At 53.3% G+C, this 25,029-nt stretch overlaps 2 protein-coding genes across 5 annotated transcripts; one reads left to right on the top strand and one right to left on the bottom strand.

Moving 5' to 3' along the window:
* Positions 1–815: 815 nt before the first annotated feature.
* On the top strand, positions 816–9,007 carry CDC42EP1 (CDC42 effector protein 1). 2 transcript variants are annotated; one of them, XM_039571215.1, is made up of 3 exons: positions 816–1,123; positions 4,659–5,543; positions 6,546–9,007. In XM_039571215.1, the coding sequence occupies exons 2-3, from the start codon at positions 5,099–5,101 to the stop codon at positions 7,337–7,339; spliced, it is 1,239 nt and encodes a 412-aa protein (XP_039427149.1). In that variant the 5' UTR covers positions 816–1,123; positions 4,659–5,098; the 3' UTR covers positions 7,340–9,007. The 2 variants fall into 2 exon arrangements, with proteins under 2 accessions (XP_039427149.1, XP_039427151.1); XM_039571217.1 differs by lacking the exon at positions 816–1,123 and adding an exon at positions 3,568–3,706.
* An 892-nt stretch (positions 9,008–9,899) lies between these two features.
* On the bottom strand, positions 9,900–16,063 carry LGALS2 (galectin 2). Of its 3 annotated transcripts, XM_010410556.4 has the most exons (5): positions 15,978–16,063; positions 15,776–15,879; positions 11,604–11,686; positions 11,233–11,392; positions 9,900–10,090 (listed from the first exon to the last, which is right to left on the bottom strand). In XM_010410556.4, exons 2-5 carry the CDS (start codon positions 15,779–15,781, stop codon positions 9,944–9,946), a joined length of 396 nt encoding a protein of 131 aa, XP_010408858.1. In that variant the 5' UTR covers positions 15,782–15,879; positions 15,978–16,063; the 3' UTR covers positions 9,900–9,943. The 3 variants fall into 3 exon arrangements, with proteins under 3 accessions (XP_010408858.1, XP_019148188.1, XP_019148189.1); XM_019292643.2 differs by lacking the exons at positions 15,776–15,879; positions 15,978–16,063 and adding an exon at positions 12,136–12,238; XM_019292644.3 differs by lacking the exons at positions 15,776–15,879; positions 15,978–16,063 and adding an exon at positions 12,079–12,170.
* Between the last annotated feature and the right edge of the window lie 8,966 nt (positions 16,064–25,029).

Raw genomic sequence — 25,029 nt, 5'->3', positions numbered from 1 at the left:
CCCTACTTAACCCCAACAAGTCTTGTCTCGCCTTCACCAGCAGAGACACCTCCCTTCTCATCAACAGGGCGCTGAAGAGGTGCTTGTGCCTGGCCAAGTGGTCCCCAGCAGAGCCACTGAGCAGAGCCTGAAGGCCATGAGGGTCACCAGTGGCACTGGTGATGCCACACCCACCAGCAGGTTGCCCCTCATCAGCACTGATAGGGTCTTCTATCCTGTGACCACCAAGGGATAACACATGATGCCAGAGGGATGTGGTGTCCCATGTGTGAGCAGAAACTCTCGTTGGTGCCACCAAAGAGCACCTCCTTGCATTTATCCGCTGCCACCCCCTCACCCTGGTCTGACACACTGCCGCTGGTATGACGCTTGTCCTGGTGCCGTAACACTTGTCCTGACCCTGTAACAAACGCCAGCCTGGCCCACATGGCCTCCAGGGAGGCTGTCATCCTGCTAATGCCCAACCCAATGCTACCCACAGCTCCTGGTATGACCACCCACCCCCAGCCCCCCGTCCAGACTGGCAGTGCTACACCACGGCACTGAGAGCTTCCTATCCAGTATGGCATCGGGGACCCTGTGTGATACCCGGGGCGTCACACACACGCAGGGTTCAAAGCCAGGCTCCTCTAACCAGGTTAGACAGCAACCTGGCCTTCCCCCTTCCCCCAAACCCATTGAAGCAGGCACCCGGGAGCGGGAGGCAGCCAATGCCGGCAGACGGGAAATGGCACTGGGGAAGCGGGGAGGAGGAGGGGAGCGGCAGAGAAGTTCCTGAAGTTTTCTGTCCTGGATAGTTGGAATAAATCTCATTTTCTCTGGTCTCCTTGCCGAGTCGAGGATTGGCTCAGCAGTGCTGCAGCCCGCCCTCCTCCTTCCCACGTCCCCTCCCCGCCGGCTTCGCTCCCTCTCTCCCGTGGCATCAGGGCGTCAGCCTGGGAGAGCCAGCCTTGGGGGGACAGCCGTGGGAAAAGGAGGGGGGCATGCCTGCCCCTTCTCCCCCACTCCATTCCGGAGCACAGCACCAGTAACCCTTGGAGCAAGCTACAGGGGCCTGCGGAGAGTGTCTCGCAACTTTTCGTCTGGAGGACGGGGAAAAAATAATAACCCTGGTTCGAAAGAGGTAAATCCTGAAAGTTTTGATTCATGGGTTTGTAGAGCTGGGGACGGGGGGGTGTTGGGACCAGCAGGAAAAGGGTGGAGAGGGTGTTTGGAGAGGGGAGAAGCAGGAGGGGTGGCAAGGCGATAGAGACGGGAAGGATGGTAAAAAAGAAAGGGAGCAGAAAGCAGGAATGCAACAGGAAACTGGGAGTGAGGAGAGGGGACACAGGACAGGAGGGAGAGGCAGGAAGGAAAGGGAGTGAGAAGAGGGTCCCGCGGATGGGGGAAGGCAGCGGGATGCGTGTCTCCCAAACCCTGCCTCTGGCTACCCCTCAAAGCCCCACAGGCTCTTGGCACCTCGATTTTGAGGGTATGGAGGAAGAAAGGGAGCACTTTTTCGTAAGTGGGCAGGGAAGGGATGGCTGGAAACTGCCCACCTCCATAGCTCCGGCCTCCCTCTACATCCCAGCGTGTCTGCTTGGAAAAATACCCTTGTTCTACAGAGATATCACTATGTATATATATAGCAGCCAGCAGCACAGGAGTCAGATTTAGGCGTCTGCCTACTGCCCGGCACTGCTCCAGGAAAGCTGAAAGAGGCCCAACCCAGCCAGCCAAGCCCCTTTCCCCTTCCCCCCCAAAAGCCTGTCCCTGCTGGCTTTCCTCATCCCAAAGCAGTCACCCAATAGGGGAACTTTTGCCTCCTTTCCTTCGGGGAAAGGGAGGTTTTTCATCACTCAGGAAGGCTGGGAAAGCCTTCCTGGCCACCCACAGCCATTTCCACCCGCTCTTCCTGCTGTTGAGACCACCCCAAATTTCTCACCCTCTTTTGGAGTATGTCCCCTTTGGGGGAGGGAAGAGGCTGCTTTCAGCAGCTCTATCCAACTAGACATCTGGATTATTTTCCCCCCCTTTCTGGTTTCCGCTCTTCCCAGCAAGCAGAACAGCTCTGCCCGTTCCCAGCTAGTGGAAAACCAGTGGTAACCAGCTGAACTCGGGGGGGATATGGGGGAAGCCAGGCTGGGAAGAGGAGGAGGAGGAGGAGGTGCTGGCGGTGGGTCTTTGAAGGCAGGGGGCTTCCCAGAGGAGGCATGGAGGGAACCAGAGAGAGTATGCCAGGGAAGGGGAGGTTGTGATGGGCTGTGGGCTTGCTGTGCCAGGAATTGGCAAACACGGAGGGCTGCCAGAGAGAAGCGGTGGCACCCGGACAGAGAGATGGCCAGGCAGAGGGGTCCCTTTGCCCAGTGGAGGAAAGGACAGCACAAAGGTCACCCTTTGCCCACAGAATCATGAGTTTCCCTGGCATGGAGGAATCTGGTTGGGTGAAGGGGAGGGCTCCAAGGGGCAGGGAGTCACACCAGGGGCAGAAGGAAAGAAGAGAAAGGGGGAGATTGGAAGGAGGAAAAGCTCAACAGGCCTGCCAGAAACCTGCCATCCAGGTAGGGTTGGGCACCAGCTGCTTCATTCCCTCCCTCCCTCCCTCTCTCCCTCCCCCCTCCCTCTCTCCCTCCCTCCTCTCCCAGTACCTGCTGCCTGCCAGCAGGCAAGGAGAGCCAGGGGCCAGGAGGTGCTGGCTTGCTTCCCTGTGGTGACCAAGAGACAAGGAAGGGCAAACACTTTCCTCCACCCCACTCCCTCACTCAATAGTTCTCCAGATAGGGAACAAGGGGATGCTCTCCTCCCATATCCCCCCTTTTCCTTGCCTCCTCACCCCACCCCAAGGTGTGATGTCCCCCATAGGGGTCTTCAGGGCAGCTGTGTTGTGCAGGGGACCTGGGGTGGGGTAGGAGGGTCCACTCCTGAGAGTAGCCCTGCCTGGTGCAGCACATGCTAAAGGGCACAATCCCAGAGCCTCACTTTGGGTTTCTCAGGGGCTCCAATGTGCAGAGGAAAGGGAAAACTTGAGGGCTGTAGCTCACCTAGTCCCCTCTCCCAGGGTCACATGCTTTCCTGGGACATCCCGGGGACAGCTCAAAAATATGGTTGCATCTCTCCCCCTATAGTCCAAGACCCCAGCTGTGCTGCAGGGACCACCCTAGCAGCTTCCTTTGCTCTCCAGGAGAGCCCTGACCCAATGGCTATGTGTGGGCTTCTGCCAGAGAAAGGAAATAGCCCCCCAGTTTTCCCCTCACCCCAAATCTGCCACATGCCTGGTTTGTCCTGGCTGTGAGGCAGCACTGCCTGGCCTCTGTGGACAGGAGGAAGACATGAGCTGCATGAGCTGGGGAGCTGGGGGCCAGCAGGAACCCAACCTGCCACCATCCTGTCCCTGCTGCCACCCCAGGAGGCCACTGCCACCCCGGGGAGGCAGCCAATGGTGCTGGGCGCTGCTGGGGGAGGTTTGTTTTCCCTTCCCCAGTCATTAACCCCTGGGAGATAAGAGGGGCCCCGGGTGAGCAAACAAGGCCAGGGCAAAGCAAAAACACATCTAGCCGGCCAGGAAAGCAATTTCGTGTCCAGGACTCCCCTTCGTCAGAGCCTTTGCCCTCCTGGCACTGCCTGGCTGCTCCAAGGTGATGCATGGACAAGCAGGAGAGAGAGGCAGGAAACGTGGCAGGGGGAGCCATGCAGCAGTGGGGGTCCCAGCACACGGAGATTGAGAGAGGTGAGGCTCCTGCATCCCCTCTTGGCATGCTGTCCTCCACAGCCAGCCCTGCTGGAGGGACCCAGCTCTGTCCTGACCCCCCAGCCACAGAACTATCCAGCCAGAACTGGACAGGGAGGGCTACCCAGGCCACTGACACTCTGAGATGCCCCACATCTGAGTCCTCTCCTTTCCCCAACTCACCCTCTCCTGCTTGCTATGCACACCAGCGGGGGATCTGCTGATCTGAGACTCCTCCCCACTGACAAGGGAGGTCATCGCCCTTCCATAGCGCACCCAGCTGCTGCTTCCTGCTGAGCCTCTGGGACCCACCTGAGTGCAGGGACCCACCCCACCTTCTCCTCCAACCTCAGGCAATCACCTCCCTTGCTGTGCCTCAGTTTCCCCTGTCTGCAAAGCAGGTGTCCTCCCCATGCTGCTGACTCCCTGCTTCTCCAGCATGTCTGCCCAGCACCCAGGGATCCAGCCAGCGAAGGACAAACAAAGCAATATACAAATATCGCATTTTTGCTTCCCACCACTCCTCCCCGAGAAGCACATGGGCCCCAGGCCTCACCCTCTCCTCAAGGGTTCATCTGAATAGCAAAAAGGAGGGAGAGGTTTCTCGCCCCAGGAGCTGGGGCAGCCAGGCAGGGCATTGCTCTGGGAGGAGGTTCTGCCTTGGAGGGAAATCCTCAGCCTGTGTTGTGGCATGGGTCTGGCAAAGCTGCTTTGCAGATGGGAAACTGAGGCATAGTGAGTTAGATCAGCAAGGTGAGGGAGAGCACATGTTTTTGGAGGAAAGCCTTTTTCTTCCTCCCCAGGAGAAGGGCCAGGTGAGGGGGCAGCCAGTAGCAACCTCCCCAGTGCCTTGTGCACTGCCTTTATCCTCCCCAGGCAGTTCCATAGATACAGCCAATGGGGTTGGGAAAATCCTGTCCAAGGGCTTCACTGCTCCTCTTGCCTTGTTTAGGTGGCCAGCAAGGGGATCAATGCTTTTGCCCTGCCATTCCACCCGAAGCTCTCGTCGTTGCCTGCTGCCCCATCCGTGACTGGCTCCCACTCACCCAGCGGCAGCAGCAGACAGTGGATTAACCTCTAAGTCCACGACCAGACACAGCTTCCAGTGACCTCTGCAGAACGGGGGGGTGACCCAGACTCCCCCTGGGGACATCTCCGTGCCACCGCTGTCCTCACCACTGAGGATGTACCCTCTGAGGGTGATTTCATGAGCGTGACGTAGCGCAGGGAAGCGGGAAACCTGCCGAACGCCAAAGTGACACGAACTGTTACCCCGAGAGCATGGGAGCAGGAGCAGTGGGGAGGCTGGGGATGTGACAGACCACCCCAGTGCTGGAAGCCTGCTGAGGGCTGATTTTGGCGCTTTTTCAAAGGCAGGCTGAAGGGTGCAACATGAGCCTGGGGAAGCTGCCGGTGCTCAGCTGGGTGTCAGGCTCCCATGGCAAGCGGCGGCTGAAGTCGGAGCTGACGCCGGACATGATCAGCCCGCCGCTGGGCGATTTCCGGCACACCATGCATGTGGGGCGCGGCGGGGACGTCTTTGGGGACACCTCTTTCCTTAGCAACCACGGCGGGGCTGACACGGCCAAACCCAACAGCTTCTTTGCCCGGACGCTGCGGCACGTCCGCCGGACACCGCTGAAGAGACGGGGCAGTGGGGGCCAGGCGGGGGCCTCCCCCGCGCCCCCAGCCATCTCGCCCATCATCAAGAACGCCGTCTCACTGCCGCAGCTCAACGAGGGGATGTATGATGGTGCCAGCAGTGGCCGGGGCTTGACCAGCAAGTTCTCCTTCAAAAGTGCCTCCAACAGCTTCTCCAAAACACACCAGGCCTACGGTGAGTGAAGCGCGGGGCAGAGGCTGGTGCCCAGGTACTGAGCATCCTCTGAAGCCCTTCTCCATTGCTCCAGGCCTCAGTTTCCTCCTCAGTGAGGGACTTTAAGTTCTCAGGAGAGATGGGATATTTAAGACTGCCCAGTCTTGACGATCCCTGCGAGCAGATAATTCTAACCTTGCTCTGAACCATGGTCCTTGCTCCTGCCCCTGGAACGTCTCAAAGCAGGGCAGGGATGGTTTCTCCATTTCTCCCCCTCTCCCGTAGCCCCACATAGCTGGCAGCCTGTGTAGTTGTAAGGGAGTGCTCCCCATCTACCCCCAGCCCTACACTTTTCCCTTGAGCAGCCTCCCTGAGGAGGCCAAGAAGGTGCAGGGACAGTGGAGCAATTCCCTCTCCAAGGTTATGAGGTCAAGAAGACCCACAGCACAACCTTCTCCACCTCCACACAGATATTCCAACCCTGCCCTTAGCTGTGCCAACCTCTACATCTCCATGTGCTGCTCCTTAGGGGTTCCATCCACCCTTCTCCATCATGTCCACATCCCTCCCTGCCAGCCAGGGTGCCCTTTGGGGAAGGGTTGTAGGAAGGACAGGACATCTGTGTGGCTCCTCTCCAGCCTCACAGCACTGGGCTGTGGCTCAGCTTTTCCCCAGGGAGGGAGGTCTGGAGCAGGTCTCAGGGTGGGGGTTGGATCTGGGGGGCCTGCAGCAGCCGGGGGAGGTGGCCGGGCTCAGAGGGAAAGGCAGGCTGAGGCAATGCTGCCATCTCCTGGTCTCACCTGCCTGGCTCAGCCCTCATTGCCATCTTACCAAGCCCAGAGCTCACCTGGCTGTAATTTTAGGCTTTGGAGATGTCCACAGAGACACGGACCTGTCCTTTAAAGGCCAGTGCCACTGACAGGAGCATGACCTGAGCCACTTTGGCAGCCGTGTCCCTTACCCCCTGCAGAAGTAAGTCAGGCTTCCTCCCTTGCCTCACCAGCCATACCTTCTGCCTCACAGGGCTGGAGTCTGGATTTTGTACCATTCCTCGTGTCCCTCGCTTGGAAAAGGCCCAAGAGAGCACCTTTGCCGGGGAAGATGAGCTGGATCGCTCCGACTCCCTGCTGTCCTTCCGCCTAGACCTGGGGCCCTCCCTGATGAGCGAGCTCCTCCAGGTGATGAGCTTCTCTGAAGCCAATGGGAATGAGGTGGGGGAGGATGGCCCACACCTCCTGTGTGATGAGGGGACAAAGGACAGAGTCCCTCCAGCAGTGGGTGCATCCCACGAAGAGGACAAGGCAGCATCCAGCTTCTGGGACCACTCCAGGCAGAGCAACCTGTCGGGGGCCAGCTCACTGCCGGGTCTGTCGGTCCATGCCAACGGAGAGGCACATGCCATTGAAGGCGCTGCAGCGAACTCTCTCTGGGCTTCGGGGCCAGGGGCAGCACCCAGAGGGTCCCCGTGGCAGGGGCGCTGGAACGACTGCACCATTGAGGCTGGAGAATTTGACCGAGCAACGCAGGTCCTGGCCGCCACTATGGTGGGGACCAGCACCCCACGGAGCTCGGAGAAGGGTGAGGGTCCCCCGCAGGCCCGGACACAGATCCTGTGGGAGAGCCCCAGCAGCAGCTTGTGGGGGTCACAAGTGACAAGGGAGAGCCGGTCACCCGAGGCCAGCTGGAACCAAGGAGAGGAGGAGGAGACCAAGCTCTCCAGCCTGCAGGAAAGCCACAGTGGTGCCCGAGGGGGCCGCAGCAATTCCTTCGAGTATGCTGATGACGAGGAGGAAGAGGACGATGAAGTCAAGGTGTGAACGGCCATGCCTCCCATCACAGGCCCCACCACAGACACTGGTGCCGGGGTCTTTGCCCTCCTCCCTGTGCCCCACCTGCTGGTGCCAGTGTCATCAGCAGATCCAGTGGGTGACCTCCTCGTCAGGTGAGGGCACTGGGCAGGCTGGGGAGGGCAGGAGGAGAGCCCATCTCCTGGGGGGCTCCCTGGGGCTGGGCCAGGCTGCTGCAGAGGGCCAGTGAGCACCACAGAGCCAGGCATAGCAGCCCTCTCCAGCCTCACGGCCATTAGACATAAAGGAACATTCCCGTGTGCCAAAGGAACCCCAAATCCTTCCTACCCCGTCCCATTCTCCCCAGCAACCTCTCTCTCAACCCTCAGCTTGGCTCCACCAGGATGTCTGGGGATGTACTCCATCCTTCCAGTGACGTCCCCAACCATCCTCTGCAATGGCACTGTGACTTTCCAGAGATATTTCCACCAACAGCTCTGGCACCTAGGGGATGGGGTCTCCCCAGCTCCAGCTGGTGGAAGACCCTTCAGTATAGCACATCTATCAACAGGGGGAGGTCAGCTGGGGTCCTAAGGGGCAGACAAACCCCACAGAGCTGAGCTTTCTCTTTTCCCCTGCCCCACCAAAAGCTGTGTGCTTGGTATTCAGGTGAGAGCATGCACAGAGATAATCAGGAACCTTTCCACTTGCCTCCTGCTGCTGGGCATCACTTAGGACAGCTTCTTTCCTGACCCGGACTCTTCTCAGCAATTGAGGGGAGAGAAACTTCTTGGCTGACTGGTGGCAAAGGCAGGTTGTCAGGTCACCAAATTCTGCAGTTCAGGCCCTAAAAATCCCTTCTTTTCCCCCTGCCTCAGAACAAGGAGACTCCTCTGCAGCCCCTTGGTTTGTGCCACCATCCTTGTGGTGGTGGCACAGTTTGTGTCTCCATCCTCGCCCCCCTCCCTGTTCCCCACACACATCCCTCTTTCCAGCGCACCCCTTCCCAAGGGTAACGTGGACCATGGCTAACGTCCCTCGCCGAGTGGCCCTGGGTGACACAGCCGCCCTGGAATGAGCTGCCCCCCACGCTGCCCCGCGTGCAAACTGGCCCTCATAGAAGCGCCTTTGTGCCATGGTGTGGAGCCGGCATGCTCGGGGGCTGAGGTCACCGGAGGGACCCTCACAGGACCCCCCTTGTTCTCTGGAACAGGAGGGGGTGTGCAGTGGGGGGAGATGCTGGGCCATGGCTGCAAGGCTCTGCTCCCACGCAGCTCACCCACCACCCGGCTGCTTTTGCCAGGAAGCCCTTCAGAGCATGATAAAGAGCTCCGGGGTGTGCATGTACTGCACATGGAAGTGCCACTTGCAGCCAGGCCACCAAGGTTAAGGGCGAGCCCATGTTCCCCAGCCTCCCCAAGAGGCTGCTTCATGCCAGCCACCAGCAGCAAGCCAGGGCAGGCACCAGCTTCAAAAAGTCCCCAGGTCTGGCCACTGGCACCCAGCAGGATCAGCCTTATCCTCCCTCGCACCTTCCAGAGTGAGGACCTGGGCTCTCAGGACGAGCTCCCCTCTGGCCTCTGCTTCCCAGACCATAACACAAGACCAAAGACCCGTATCTGTGGAATTATCCTTTCTGCCTCCCTTCTGTACCCCATGCACTTATTATTGTCCTTATTAAAACAGTTTTGATACTAACTTCTCTGGTGCATCCCCTTGGCTGCTGTGACCTTATTGTCTTCCTTGCTATGTCTGCTGGAGCCCCAGCCGCCAGTCTCTCCATCCTGGGCAGCGAGGAAGTGGAGAGGGAGGGCAAGGACACCGCCACCTTGCCTTGGACCAGGCTCTCTGTAAGATGCTCTTCTACTCTGCTCTCCTCCCACCCAGCCTGAAGTGTCCCAATGTTTCCTGTCACACATCAGTCTCACTTCAGGCTAGCGAGATACTTCTCAATTAGAGCAGCAGCATGTAATAATCAGGACCATTTGCCTGTAGTCCTGTGCAAGGAGGTACTGAGCCACATAACTCAGCCCAAATCCCACTGCCTCCCCTGCCTCATTTTTGCTGAGTAGGATCCTCTGCTGTGGAAATGTCAGAGTAATGGCTAACCTGACTGGAATGTGCCAGCAGATAAGTGAGGTGAGGTAAAAGGGAAAGTTGGAGACAATCCCTTATCTGTGGCAGGAATGCTGGCTGGGGGCCCACCTGTGCTATCATCCCCATGCTACCTTTTAATTATGCACTTTCGTAGCACCAAGTGCCACATCAAATGCCACTTCATTCACATTTATGCCTTCCGTCCCATTTCTCCATCCCTCCTTCCCAAAAGCTTGGGTGCGGGAAGAAATAGAGCATTGTGAAAAGATTACACAACCAATCAGTCATAGTGTCCCCACCCTGAACCCCACCCACAGCCTGCTTTGGCCTACCTACTATCCCTTCAACCCCACGGCCTGTTTTGACTTGGAAAGTATGTGGCATTATCCAACAATGGCTTCTTTCCTATTGGTGGGAGAACCTTGGGCTTTTCAGTGCCTTGCACAGAGCCACAGAGTTGTTGCAGAAGACAAAACAGCTGGAACAAGCAGTCTTCCACTGGCTAGGGTTTTTATTGGATCTAGGAAGTGGTGCCCATCAGCTCAGCTTGAAGGAGATCATCTTGAAGCCTCCCACGATGCTCATGAAGGTGATTTTGCGGTAGCCGTGGCGGTTGGGGAAGTGCACTTCATGGCCATCCGGCAGTTTCACACGGAATTTGTCTGACAGCATTTCAATTAAGAACTGGGTGAAAAAAGAGGAAGAATGGCAGGAATTGGGGGAAAGGAGGGTATTCAGAGGTCAGCATCGAGGCAAAAGGCCTGACTGTTACATGCAAGGGTCAAACATGTCCACTACAACCTTAAGCAAGGTGCTGGGGTTTGAGGTGAGGGTGATTCGGAAAATGACCAGTTGATGTCAAGGGTCTAAGGAGGAATACAGACTATGATTGGGGACAGGATCTCTCCTGAGGCTGTTTCAGCTACTCTGATTGTAAACTCAAGCAGCTAAATCCAAGTATGTCTTTACATGTCTTTATACAGCATATGGAATGTGTACACCACCGTTCTGCTCTGAACAGGGCAGAATAAACCTGACCCCCAATGCCCTCAGCAGCTCACCAGGACTCAGAAAAAGGAGCTTTGCTGATAAACATGCACAAGCAGATGACAAGAATGCATCACTGGTCATTGCAAACTAAAGGCAATGTTCCCCAGAGCCATCACCTCACCACCCCTTCCCCAAGAGCCAGTTCTGTCTGAGGAAACAAGCTTCCTCTCCACAGCTATAGGAACTGGACTACTCCTAAATGCAGCCCTGTTAATGATTTGGGACATCAGATGGGGTGGGGCAGCAACGAGAACAGCAGCCCTAGCAGGAAGAGAGAAAGGACAGATTGGCAGCGTGGATCCAGGAGTAATGAGGACAGAAGAGTTGAGGGGGAGAGGCTTTTGGACATTGCTCCAAACTCTGGGTTGCCTTAAAGCCTGTGTTTACATAGGGAGGGAGGGAGAGAAATAAGGTAGATAGCAGCAAGATCCTGCTTCTTGGAGACTCCCTTTACTTTCATATAAGCCCCAGGTACACTCACCTGCTGGGCAGGTAGAGGGGGCCAGGAAGCACTTACAAAGCATGAGACAGACAGGACTCACATAAAATTCCCAGAAACAGCATTGTGGTTTTGAAGAAGGAGTGAAAATGGCAATCGGGACCAAAAACCCAGAGCATGAGGGGCCATTGTGAGGGAGCAGGAGGTATTGGGTGGGACTGGGAAAACTGTGGTATGGGAATCTGCTAACCAGGGGCTTCCCCTCACCACACATTCCCCACATACCCCATGCCCCTACAAACACCACACATACCCCAGGCTGGCACAGACCCCTCACCTTGACAGTGCAGCCCCTGAAGAAAGGGAGGTGGCTGTCACGATGCTCTGTCTGCCAGGCATTAGAGCACTTGGAGTTACAGACGATGACAGACTCATTGAAGCGGGGATTGAAATGAAATGCCAGATCTCTTGAGCTGCAGCCAAGATTGATGCTGAAGCTGTAAATGAGCATGAGGAAAGTCATATGCATGGACAGGAGAGGGTCTTGGAAGGTTTGAGATCCGGCACACATCTCTGCACCTAATTCCTTCATCAGTGTTGCAGGTGACATAACAATGTGCTATTTTGTATCTGGCAACCTTGGAAAACCACCTCCCTCTACAGCCCACCTTCAACCCTGGCAAGCCAACGTGGTTTCTTTGTACTTACCCAACAGTATCAGGAGATATTTTGCCCTTCACCTTCAGGGTGTTCCCAGGCTTCATATCCAGGTTTAAGATTTCCATATTTCCCTAAGGCAGAGAAAAATAATCTGTGGGGCTCCTTCAGCCATTCCTCCTGCCTTGCCACCGCAAGTGAGAGGGTGCTGCTTGGAGGCATCCCACCCAGGAGAACATCTATTGCTCTCAGATGGTGCTCCTCTCATGACCAAAACCCTCCATGCTGCAGGTCTTGCACAAACTTCTCATTCAGGGAGAGAAGAGTGGGCTGAGTGAAGCCCGCAAGAGAGAAGAGACATCAGAGAAAGAAGAAGTGAAAACAGGCTCTTCCTCAGCAGAAGGAAAAGACAGCAGAGATACAAAGAGGGTTAAAGCAGAGGGGCACTGCCCAGGGTTTGGTGGAAAGCTGATGCTGCCCAAGAAATGAAAGTGGTGAGAGTAGCTATGACTTGCTGGTCTCTTACTCAGCCTCGCTGAGCTGAGGACCCTGGGTGACAAAGGACAGGAGCAGCAGCCCTTACAGGTATCTTCCTCAGAGGGCAGAGCAACCAGGCAGGGAGACACCAGCAGTTTAGCTCAGAAACGCTTTGCATATAGGACTGTAGAGCCCTAAACTTCCCTGTGGCTTACACATTAACATGACCCCTGCCTCTGCAAAGCTCCAACAGCTGCTATTAAGCCAGAAGGCTTTGATCCAAGAAAAAAGCTTCCATATGTACACTTCTCACTAGGGATTCCAGGGAGTATCAGCAAGTCCCAGCCTCCTCGGTGGGCTCCCAGTAGAAGGACTATCACACACAGCCCTTAGGGGTGCTACTTTAGACAAGACATAGGACAAATATCTTCCCAGCTGACCAAGGAGGTGTGACCACCACTTTCACTTCTTTCCTGTGTGTAACAGCTCAGCCAAAAGAACATTCCAGCTCCTTCCTTTTCTGGCAAGAGGCAGCTCCAAAATCCACACCAGCACACCAAAATGGTCTCCACCATCCTTCACCACCGTGCTGCAAGGAAGGGCTCAAAGGGGCTTGGAGGAGAGGACAACCAACACATCCCCTCTAGATGGCATGAGCTATGAAGTGTCCTTTGCAGGAGTGACATAGTGACATCCAAGCTCCTTCCCTTCTTGTGGCTCTAGGTTCAGCCCCAGCTGTGTGGATTGCAATACCACTATGTGGGAGCTCTCTGCAACCTCCCATCCAAGCTCCATCTAGACCCAAGCCTTTTAGCTTGAGGAGCCACACACATCAGTTCAATAGTCCCATCCACCCTAACCTTTAGGGAATGGGAACATGAGACATGGGAATGTTGTCCTCACAGGGGAGTATCACCCTTGCTGTCTTCTTCCCAGGCAAGAGCTACAAGTAAGTCAGTAGACAGTGTCCCTGATCTGTAAGACTCCAAAAGTGGAAAAGGGAGAAGGAGGAGGAGGTCAAGGCTCAGGAGACCAGTAATCCCTTAGTCCCCCTCCCAGGCCCTGCAGAGAGCACCTGAGGGCAGCTGCTGCACAGACAGCTGGGAGACAGCTTCTGCCCTTCCCTAAAACATCCAGAAGAAAGGAGAAGTAAGTGCTGATAAGCACTCCTTCCCTGGAGGTGTTTCCCACAAGCAAGAGCTCATAAAGTCCTACAGGCTTGGGAAATTTGTTTGCTGTGGAGGACACTGAAACTGTTGGTGAAACCTCCCTGGGCTGAGCATGGAACCAGCAGGAACCAGTGCTGGGGGTGCTGTTTTCTGGTATTGAGTCTCCTTCCCACCACGCTGCTGTGTCCACGGCACACCTGTACACACCTTCACATCACACTGCTCCCCTGCAGCCATCCCAGGGATAATACAGAGCCCAGGGTCCCCTTCTCAAATATCAGAGCAAAACTGAATGGCTGGCTAAATTGCACAATAACTCACTTTTTACCTGGGGAGTAAGGATTTACTGTCTGGAGGCTATCCTGGGTATTCCACAGTCTTAGTAAATATACCCATGAGAAGAGGGTCTTCTACAGATTCAGGCAATAGCAAACAAGCAGTAATTGCTTATTTTCATTAAGTATAAACATATTAAACCAAGGCATATCTTTCCAACACAGTTTATAAATGCCATACTTGTTAACCTTCATTACTTGGTTAAATTTGTAAACAAAACTTACAGATACTACATCCCCAAAACAAAGTACACACAAAAGCTAAAATGCTCAAAGTTGGGATAGGAGAATCCTTAGCTCTAGGCACAGTTTCTAGCACACAGGATACCTATAACCTGGGAAAACCATAACATGGAATTGCTCAGTCTCTGTCTAACCAGTGCACAGTGGGTTATTAGGAGGGCATTATCCATCTGATACTAATTGGATGGCATTTTCCAGAACCATCTTTCACTTCCCAAGCGTAACACAGAAAACTTTAATTCTGTCACCACCCTATCAACACCTGCAGCAGTGGGTATTGTTAATCTAATCAAGTCTTGGTTTAGATTTTGGCTTTGCTGTGCTGGTATAAATTTGACAGACTCACCAGGGGGGTTCAGGTGGCTTCCCAGAAGTTGCTCCAACCCATCCCATATGGCACCCATCATTTCCTATTTCCTGGGCAAATTCATAGCAGGTAGGTATGTGAATTTGGTCTCTAGGTGGTTGTGCCACTGCTGCAGTGCCATCCATTTGTGTGTGATCTGGGGCATTAGATACAAACATTTTCAGCCTGTCTGGAAGGCCGTGAAGGGGAGGACTTAATCTGGCTGGATTGATAGGAGCTACTGTTAGGAATCGCCTTAACTGATGTCTTTCATACATTGTTTAAATGCATGCTGCCTTTTGCACAGAGGCTGCCAGATCTGAGAATCCTGTAGTTTTAAACAGTAGTAGGCTTTCCTGTGTCCTGTGGGTCTATGCCCCCAGCCCAGTAGGCAGCTCAGGTGGTTAATGAGTAGTTACGGTTACCTGGGGTAATAATTAAAAATACTCTTTGTCCCCAGAATCTCTCTGCCTCTTCCTCACTCAGCACAATCTGATCTCTGCCCGTAAGGGAAACTTGTATTCAGTTTCATTTCCCCTGAACATCTAGAATGTTCTTCCAGCAATGTGTCTTTCTCTGTGGGAAACAGAAGCGTGGGTTTCTCCACCCCCTCTCACCAGCAGTTTCTGTTTCAATTAAAGGCTGAACTTTTACTGCCATTGGGGAAGGGTCAGAGTCTTCCTCTAAACTATCATCATTGTACCAAATGTCCCCATCCCATGTTTCAGGATCCTCACAATATACCACCCTATAGATGTGCTGGACTGAATTAGAGGATGATTCATGTGTGATTTTATCAAGTAATTTACTTAGATTTTTCTGCATCTGTTTTTCTCATCTTTCAGCTGCAGACAGTAGTTTTTGTAATTGTTCATTTTTATTTAAAATAATATCTACTAGTTTTTACAATTTCTCCTGTCTCTCTTTCTCAAAAGACAATGCTGTTCTAAGAACCACATTTTCTGACTTCAAAGTCATAAATTCTACATCTGCAACACTTTCGGGTGGCAGGAAGCTTTTGACTTCCCTTTGCAAGCAAGATACACAAGCTCCAAAAACTGCACAAATAACTTACTTTCTTACCTTTAATGGGCAACTTACCTTTTCCTCATCCCATTTTTCGTTTGGCCTGCAAACTACTAATGTGGTCAGCTATTGCCTGTAAATTATCACAATTAATTTGTGCCCATTCCAAACCCTGGAGGAGAGAGACGACTACCAAACTTCTCCAGGAGAGAGGAAAACTTTAGCCTTGCACTGGTCACCCTTGGTAACCATTTTTCCTTCGGTCTCCCTCAGAGGGAGACAACCTGGTCACACCAGGCAGGAGAAAGCAGTCACCCACAGAGGGACAGTAAAAGTTACAGTAAAAGTTTGGTCAATCTCCCTTAGAGGGTCAATCTCCCACCAGGAGGGAAGAACAGTAAAAGTTTGGAACCATTAAACAGCACTTTGGGTCAGAGAACGGTGATGCCAATTAAAATGTTGGGATTCGCTGTTGAAGTCCTCTGCCCAAATTAAGGTGCAAAGGAGACTAAATGCCAGTTCAACAATGCTGGCTTTATTTTACAAAATTAATCTTCTATGGAAAAGAGGGAGCGAGAAAAAGAGAGGGGGAGAAGAAGAGAGATAGGGCAAGTAAAAGGGAGTCACCTCCATGGTTCCAGCAGCGTCCTCTTGGTCCTTCTGTGCCTTGGGCTTCTTGATGGTAGCGTCTTACCCAGTTTCACTTTTTGCCTGAGTAATTGTTACGCAGTCTGTTATGTGGGTAAAAAGCAGAGGTAGAAGTGACTTTCAATTCCTCATTAGCACATGAGGCATGAGTAGATGTGGTTCCACCATCGCACATACTCACATCTTAATTCGATGGTCACCGGAGGTCTCTTCTGAGGGTTGTGTGAGACAAGTTCCTCAAAAACCAAGTGTCCTATTTGTAACCCCATTTCCTGCACTTGCACAGTAGTTTACTTCTTATCTAACACACTGCCGTTGAATTTTTATCTGAACTGCAAAGCCAAAACTGAAACCTTGCTTTCTTCATGGTTTGTGCATAGGCACACAAGTTCACCACCAAGCCCTTGCTTAAGACATATGCTGCAAATTACTAACCCTTTCCTTAGAGCTGCCTGGGAGGGAGAGCAGCATGTCTCTTACTGTGACCAGTTCTGGACTCCTCAGCAGTACAAGGGAGACGTGGAGCTCCTGGAGCAGGTCCAGCAGAGGGCTACAGAGATGATGAAGGGACTGGAGAATCTCTGTCATGAGGAAGGGCTGAGGGAGCTGGGCCTTGAAAAGACACGACTGATAGGGGACCTCTCCAATGTCTATCAGTATCTGAAGGGAGGGTGTCGGAAGGATGGAGCCAGGCTCTTCTCGCTGATGCCAAGCAATAGGACAAGAGGCAGTGGGCAGAAGTTGATACACAGGAAGCTCCACCTGAACATGAGGAGGTGCAGGTGACCACACATTGGAACAGACTGCCCAGAGAGGTTGTGGAGTCTCCCTCACTGGAGATATTCCAGAACCATCTGGATGCAATCCTGTGCCATGTGCTCTGGGATGACCCTGCTAGAGCAGAGAGGTTGGGCCAGATGACCCCCTGTGGGCCCTTCCAACCTGACCCCTTCTGTGATTCTGTTTGAGGGATGAGTAAAGCTACCCGTGCAGAGAGTTGAGTGCAGAGCCACAACTACCACAGATGGATGCGAGAACATGCAGAGAGGGAGACGAACAGGAAAGAGGCATGAGCTGCTCAGACGGGGGCCATGAGATTTTATCGAAATAACATTTACCCCCTCCTACAATGCTCAGCAGGGGCGTTCACCCCCCTTTTATTTGCCACTGGGAACAATAGCGGGAAACCAGACAGCAACTCTGCCAGCACTGGCGACTTCCTTTGTCTGCAGAGCTGGTCAGACACCAGCCCTGTGCAGATGGCCTCCCTCACACAGGGGTATGTGCTCCCCACATAGGAAGGGGATGAGACTTTAGGGACCCCAGAAGAGCCAAAATTCTCCACTGCAGTTGGAGGTGGTGATTGGGATGATGAAAGGAGGGTGACAGGGGCAGGTTGATACTTCCCTGCTGACACTGCAAAGCAGAAAGCCTGGGGAAACAATGATAGCATGGGAATGTAAATCCCAAAGAAAGAGGAAATCCGGCTAAAGAGCATCTGCAAAAGAGGTGGAGGATCTGTGCAGTAAGGAAAACATAAACAATAGCTGTGGAAGCTGGCAGCCACTGGTGCAAAGGAACCCTCCACCCCCCAGAGAGATGATCCTATACTAGGGTACCTGACTGGGAGTGTCCCTCCAGGGCCACAGAGATGTTTACCCTGGCTGGAGGGCAGTTGGCTTGTACTGGTATGGGACACCCATGTTCACATCACTGTCACCAGAGGAGCATTTGCTGCATTCCCAGAGGGACAGCAAAGACCCAACAAGTAGTCACTTGGTGTGAGGGTGGGGGCCACATGCAACCCAAGGGCAGGGCAAGCTTCCAACAGGGAGCAGGCAGGCCTGCAATTTTGCATGGAGAAAACAAAAATACCCCAAAGATATTTTAAGGAGGGAAGAGCCTAATGCAAGCATGTTGGCTTTCAGCCAGAAGGATGGCAGGGCACGTCCTCTGAAGAGTGCTTTCACCCCATAAAATGCAGCAGTTCCATTTGCAGAGGTCCCACATGGTAGATTTTGGGGTCAACAATCTTTCCCAGCCTTCCTGCTAGTCCTGAGGAGACCTCAGGCCACCAGGAGCACCAATGGGATCTCAGGAGCCTTGGGGTGCCTCCAGACAGCAGCACCTCATGCACCATGGCCTAGAGCTGCCACCTCTACCACAGGGCACCCACACAGCTGTTGAGAACAGACTGAATGCCACCCTCTGCAGCAGGCTGCCAAGATCATCAGCAGCATCATTGCTGGCAGCAGTATTTATTTTGTTTTCTTACTTGGGCAGGAGATAAGCCAGCTAGGTGTGAAGCCCTGAGGAAAACCACAGATTTCCCCACTTCCCAGCCAAGGTAGACTCAGCGGTTTGAAGATTCTCAGGGCCTTGTGGCAGAGGCAGCCCCCAAAATCCACACCAGCAGGCCAGAATGGTCTCCACCATCTCTCTCAACAGTATTCTGAGGAAAGGCCACAAGAGGCTCAGAGGAGAGGGTAGCCAACACATTCTTTCTAGACAACATGAGCTATGAACAGTCCCCCGCAGGACTGACATGGGTCACCACCAGAGAAAATGCTCAATCCAGAAGGCATGAGGAAGATAGAGGCAGGCAAGGCAGCCATGCTGGGTGCATGGATGCACGTGCCACTGTCCCCACATCAAACCAGGCTCTGCCAGAAGAGGGGAGAGATCCTTTTAGCACCCTCATGGAAGGCTTGGTGCTAACTAGGCACCAAAGAAGTGGCACTGGAGGACGACGTGCAGAGGGGATAAGGTGCCTGTCTCATATTGCACTCCAGGCACCAGGGAGCCTGTGCCTTGGACCAGGCATCAGTGTCTGCTCAAGGCAAAGGGAGCTGGAGAGACCAACCATGCATTCTTTCTCAGAGTAGCAGCTACTTACTCTGCTATTATTTCCTACTGCTTCATATAATTTGTACTCCACAGCAAGCTATTGTCCCTTTCCACTGGCTATTTATTTCCTTGAATAGCCTCTGGGGAAAGATTTCAGTGCGGGAGTAAAGAAAAAAGAAAAACTCCACACAATAAATCTCAAGCAGTGACCTGATTTAAACCATGTTCTCTGACCTCATCTGGGCCCTGGTTGCGGTTCCTCACGGCAGTTGTGATTAAGCCCTGTTTCTGCTTTGGTTTCCTCCCTTCATTAAGCTTAGAGGGGAATGACCCCTGCCTTAGAGGGCTGTGGGGTGGATTTTCAGAGGCCAGGGCTCAGGATACGACTGAGAAGAAGCTTCCACCACCTCCTAATGGAGATGCTCAGTCCTACACCTGGCAGTACAGAAATTCCTGAATAGGACTGGCTTCCCCTTTAGCCAAGAGTTGTTGGTTGGGCTCTCAGCAGACAGTGCTGCCACCGACACCCAACCGATCCCTGAGCTCTGAAAGCCAGCCAGCTTCCTAACGGAGGAGGACCGAAAGAACAAAGTGTACTTACCTCAGCCAAACACTGAGGTAAGCAAGAGACTGGGTGAGCAGGTCTGTGAATCTGAAGGGTGTGTACAGGAGAGGATTGTCCAGGAGATGCAGGAGAAGCCAAAGCAAGGATGAGCACAAGGAAAATAGTGCCCAGGAGCACTAAGCTCCTGCCTAAGATGTTACCCAGAGAGGGATGGCTCCTCTGGAGAAAGCACTGACGTCTCCACATTCAGACCAAGTAAAATAGGAAGGGAAAAAGGATGGGAGGCTAATCTCCAGTCACCCCTCCCACCTCAGCTCCCTCACAGTGCATCATCCAGAGCATCTGTGGGAGGCATGGAAGTAGCATCCATGATCTGAACCTGAGGGAAGACATTAGAGGCCATCAGCATCCAGTAGGGTGTCCACAAAAATCACCCCTCTTTAGCTGTAGGGTGCAATTTCTCTTCCTTAGGATGTGGGGGGAAAGGAGTAGGAAGGACAAAGATAGCTGAAGAACTAAAATGTGGGGGAAAACCCACCCCTTTCTTCAGGGCTAGGGGCAGCAGTGAAAGGGGGAATCTGCATCAAGCAGTGGAGCAGATCAAGGGCACAGGGAACAAGTACAGCCTCAGACTCCATCTGTCTCCCTCCTTTATGAGAAAGGTGATGGTGCCACAGTGACTGGCATCTCCCATCTCCATGGGGAGCTCAAATGTGCTCTGATGGATGGTTTCCAAGTTATATCCTTGAACCTTTGCAGGGGATGTCTCTCTCAGGCAGCTCTGAAGTCTGTGGAAACATTTTTGTGTGGTCCGAGTTGTGCGCAGGGAAGGGGAGAAGGGTGGTTCATTTGCAAGGAAGCTGGCTCATAAGGGGATGTTTTATCAACCCAAGCAGCAGATGAGTCACGTCTTCTATGTCCCCAGCTTGGCTGAGGGGCAGGAGAATGAACACAACTGGCAGAGGGCAGAGAAGGGAGGCCAGAGGACTGATGACATGCCACCCAGTTCCATTTCCAGACTTCATTTCTCTAATTCTTTCACTCATGGGTGCATGCCAGGAATGCGGGTTGTGGGAAAGGCTTTCAAAAAACACGCCTGGAGATAAAAATTCACTTGTGTTGAAAGCTTCCCTACTGGAAAAGAGAAGATGTATAGAAGGCTCACAGCTTCCCCCTCTCTGGGACTTTTGGGATTGCCCAGCTTTACCTACATCTTCTGGATGAGATATTATTAGCTTAATGGGAAAAGGATCTTCCAAAGAGCCCTCCACAAAGGATCAGCTTCATGAGGTCTTATGGCCCACTTGCATCTTCCATCAAAAGATTAACATCTCCAACAGTTTTATCTTACCATTGAGCAAGGAAGTTGGTGGCTCCCTCATCTTGCACATGAGGAAATTGAGGCACAGGCACCCAAGTTCACATCCAAAACCAACTCCTCCTGTTTGGATTCTCATCTTAAAGTTTCCATGGCCACAAAATCAAATCACATCACTTGGCAAACCTGTGCAAAAAGCTAAAAGGAAGCTGTGCTCCCCTAGCTGATACAGCTGGAGTAGCAAAGATGCCAATCTCTCCTCACACCATCTACTATCAGCAGGAGGTACTGAGGCATTCAGTGCCTCTGGAAAATATCAGCCCTTGGGTGGGTCCAATTAAGCCTGAAAACCAGAGGCATTCAAAGAACAGAAGCCTTCCTGCAGTGGAAGCCATGGGACTTCCAAGATGCCCCAAGCCCAGCTTCGCTGACTTCAAGGGGACCATTTCCCACAACGGAGACAGCATGAGACCAGCTGGCTCGAACTAGAATAAGCAAAAAAGAAATGCAGCATTGCACCATCCACAAAAGGTCGTTGGGGACCTCCCTCCACAGAGCTCTGAGCAGTCATCCTGGATTCAATCCCACAGCACAGCAAGGGCGTGAAGTGAGAGTGACTGCCTAGTCTCCATCCTGCACAGGGACAAAGATGCTGCAGGACTCGCTTTCAGCGTGTTTCTCACGGGTTCCAGTGCTGAGCCCAGGCAGGTTGGACAACTCTGAGGACTTGCAGGAATCTTTCAGACAAGCAGAATCCATCTGAGTCACACGCACAAGGCACAATGCCAAGGGTGGCTCATCTACTGGAAAAAATAAAGAGAGAAAGAAATGCTAAGAGAGAAATAGCAAGTTTTGAAAAGCCACAAGAATTAACAGCTCATAGGCTGGAAAGAAGGGGAGCGAAAAAAAGGTCTGTTCTCCCATGCTCACGTCAGTAAAGCCAAGGATCCTTCATCCACTAGGAAGCAGCAAGCCACCTTACCACACATCAGCTTTGAGAGCATCTGAAGGGGCAACCTACCCTGGATCCAAGGCTGTGACTGAGGTCTGCAGAGGAAGGGGTTGTCAAGTCAAAACTATCTGTTGCTGCAAAATCAGCTTGAACAAACTCCCTTTGATGGCACTGCAAAATGAAACAGTAAAAACCAAACCAGATGAAAATGGGAAAGAAAAGCTGCCAAAAAAAAGGGAGTCCAAATCCCCAAATGACTGATTCGGTGCAGGAAATGGGCATCTAAAGAGGGAACTGCAGGCATCTGAAGGAGAGCTAAGAAAAGATCAGGCCCACACAAACAACTCTCCGTATCCCTCTCCTCCCACTTTCCAGAGGGAAGGGCACCAGAAAGACCTGAACCCACAGACCTTCAGAGTGAGACACGGGGAAGAGCTGGGCCACGGCACTGCCCCGAGATATTTCATCTGCACAAGGTACTACAGGGAGCAGGGCAGCGGGTGCTTCACACTGATGGGACACCTAGTCTCCCTTTCCAGGACTACACTGGGCACTAAGGGACACCCTGTCCCATATAGGCATCCTGTCCCTTCTCTGGACTGTGCCCATGAGCCTCCACTCTTGTTTCTGACCCATGCAGCCAGCAGTACATAAGCCTTCGCTTGAGGACAGTGGATGTTTATTTTGCATTCCCAGCAGTCATGCCAAGCTCTTTGTTCTCTCTGGCTCTCTTTCCCTTCCTTCCAGTTTGTGCCTTTTCCTGCTGTTCTTTTTTTCCTCACCACTGGCAACACGCAGGGGCCAGAACCTAGCTGCGTCTCTCTAGCTGCCCCCAGGTTTCTTTGTGCTGCTCCCCTCCCAGAGAGCCCCCAGCAGCAAAACAAACACCAGGCTTTAATTGCAGTCAGATTCCTGGACAGAGGATGCTTGCTCCAGAGAGGGGAAAAAAGTATTTGAAACTAAATGCCTTCAATGCGACTCACCCCGGACTAATCTTATCATATCCCAGGCTGAATAGCCTCAAAAGCGTTGCCAACAAACAGACTCAAACAGACCTCCCAAGCTAGGAGATCTGATAAGCACAATGTGAGGACAACAGGTGGCTGCGACTGCCAGGCAAGTTCCCATCTGCTCGCAGATAGCTTATCTCCTCTGTCAAGATGGGACACACATCCACATCTGCCGCACAACAGCAGGGAAAAGCTAGTGGGGACCTGCTTTCTGGTCCTGAACATGCACGTAGCACTGCTTACAACACCATCCCTGAGGAACATCTCTATTATTCATTCGGCCTCATTAGGAAAGGGGTGGGAATCTTTCCTGAACAGCTCTGTCAGAGACACAGCTTCCCTGAGACCTGGCTCAGGATGAGCTGAAGAGTGCCTCGCACTAGCTCTGGACACCAGCAGGAGAAGAACAGCAGCCAGAGGGAAGAAGTCTCATAGCCCGCTCTTGAACCATGCTGTGACACCCCAGCTTTTAACCCTATCAAATCCCAGCACGCATCCTCCTCCTGAAATTCAGCCAGAGCACTGCTGCTGGGAAGCTGGCTATTCTAGATGCAAAGCTGCTCTGTTTGAGGAGGAGCAGCCTCTGTGGAAAGAGGAACAGCCTCTGCTAGGAGCATCTCACCCCTCCAAGATGAGGGGACTTAGGCTGCAAATCAGGGACAGCAAAAGTGCAACACCATTGCAGCATGATCCAGGAAGGTGAGCACTGCCTTCAAAAAACCTCTGGAGCTGAGGGGAACAGCAAGTTGCTTGAACACAGCCCCTCCAAGTGGAGACAAGGCAGAAGCTGGTCAAATGCACCTGATCCTTCTTTTGACTGGGGGACACATCTGTCAGCAGCATATTAAATGGGGGATACATGAGTTCTGCCCGTTCTGCTCCCTGACTGAGTTCCCAATGTGATGTAGCTGGGGATGGCAGGGGAAATAGGACACAGATGTGTGTGCATGAGAAGTCCTTGCAGAAGCATGTGCTCCATGGGCTCCTCATTTTGCCAACCTCAGGCAGGAGAGCCAGGGGGGCAAACTCAACGTGTTTGTGTGCCCAGGCCTGTCTGATCCCTGCATCCAGGAGCGGGCCCCCACACTGACCTCATTTGCTTAGGCAACGTTTTCTCCTAGTATGTCACCCACCCTACATGGCAGAAGGTCAAATGCAGCCAGTGATGCACAGCATGAGGTATTGGACACTGAGTCACAACCCACAGTTCAGCCATACCCAGCAGACAGAGCATTTCCCAGTTTCAGTCTGGCACACACACTCCCATCCCACGCACTCACCCACGACCTGTTGCATGACGTTCCCCATCTTTGAAGAGGGAAACGCTGGAAAATTACGGGATAAATATACAGGCTGCAGGTGACTGCATTTCAAAAGTCTGCCTTCTGAGGGACCTGGGCTTACAGGGTGTAGCTGTTTTCCTCTTGGCCCCGAAAGCAAGGAGCAGAACACAGCTCCCATCTGTGGGGTTAAAAGCATGGCAACAAGGCTCTGTTGGGAACAGTTCCCAGCCCACTCTGTCCCCCAGCCATGCCTGGGTGCTGTGGCACTGCTCAAAACCAAGGCAGGGGGGTTGCTAACAACTGCACGGCACGAGCCATCATCCTGAGGCAGTGCTCAGGCTCAGCCCTGCTCCTGTTGCACTTACTAAGACAGATGAAGCCAGAGGGACTAGAAAGGAGCCTATGAAAAGCCAGGTCCACCCTCGGGAAATCTGCGTATGCAGACTCAGCGTCTCCCTTCTCCTCCTCCTCTTGGGTCACGGTTTTCCTTTTATCCCTAGCTCCACGTCCACCGTGCCCCAGCACTGGGATCGCTCTGCCCTGCTGCTCCTCAGCATCCCCAGCAGCGGAGCAGAAGCTGGCTGTAGTGCCAAGTGGCAGACACTGAGCAGCCAGGCTGGAGGGAGAGCACTGCCGGACTGCCTCCTCCCGCTGTTTCACAGCCCGGACTTAAGCCAGCACTGGAGTTTCCTAGGGAACCTGAGGCAGCTGCAGCCAAAACAGGATTGCTGGCAATGGGGGATTTTCAATCGTGGGCCAAAACCCATCTATTCCAGCTCATGGTGCCACGCTTGAGCCAGCCGCAGAGCCGAGTACACGTGCATTCGGCACTGGGGCACTGTGCAGCGGGAATGCCTCCTCCCTGAGCCGCGTTGGAGGAGAGAGGCTGCACACGACTGCATCTCTGAGATCCCCGGGCGGCTGCCACATTAAACATCCCCAGCAAACGCTTCACTAAGTCACACTTCCTTGTCGTCGCAATGCGGGGATGCGCTCATCATCCAGGCTTGGGGATTTGCTGCAGCTGGGCTCCCCGATTTGCTTCAGGTTGACGATTTCTGCTCAGATCACGCTTGGGTGCCCGTGAAAAATGCCTTTGCAAAAGGGTTTTTCTCCTTCTCCCTCCTGCTGTTCTTTAGAGCCAAACTGTATCTCAGCAAAATCCAGGCTCTCAAACTACTTTTTTCCCCCAGTACTTGCGCTCTCTAGTGATGCTGCTTCCATCTGCCAGCTACAACACTGCAAGCAAGGGGTAAAG

The sequence above is a fragment of the Corvus cornix genome, chromosome 1A, assembly GCF_000738735.6.
Source record: "Corvus cornix cornix isolate S_Up_H32 chromosome 1A, ASM73873v5, whole genome shotgun sequence".
NCBI classification, from domain to species: domain Eukaryota; kingdom Metazoa; phylum Chordata; class Aves; order Passeriformes; family Corvidae; genus Corvus; species Corvus cornix.
The sequence above is the reverse complement of the archived record's forward strand: the minus strand, read 5'-3'. Positions and strand labels throughout refer to the sequence as shown.

Coding starts and splice junctions, on each gene's coding strand:
- CDC42EP1 (XM_039571215.1), top strand. CDS start 5,099: ATGAGCCTGGGGAAGCTGCCGGTGCTCAGCTGGGTGTCAGGCTCCCAT. Junction 5,544..6,545: donor CAAAACACACCAGGCCTACG/GTGAGTGAAGCG, acceptor TCTGCCTCACAG/GGCTGGAGTCTGGATTTTGT.
- LGALS2 (XM_019292643.2), bottom strand. CDS start 12,207: ATGCAAAGCGTTTCTGAGCTAAACTGCTGGTGTCTCCCTGCCTGGTTG. Junction 11,687..12,135: donor GCCCTCTGAGGAAGATACCT/GTAAGGGCTGCT, acceptor TCTCTGCCTTAG/GGAAATATGGAAATCTTAAA. Junction 11,393..11,603: donor ATATCTCCTGATACTGTTGG/GTAAGTACAAAG, acceptor GCTCATTTACAG/CTTCAGCATCAATCTTGGCT.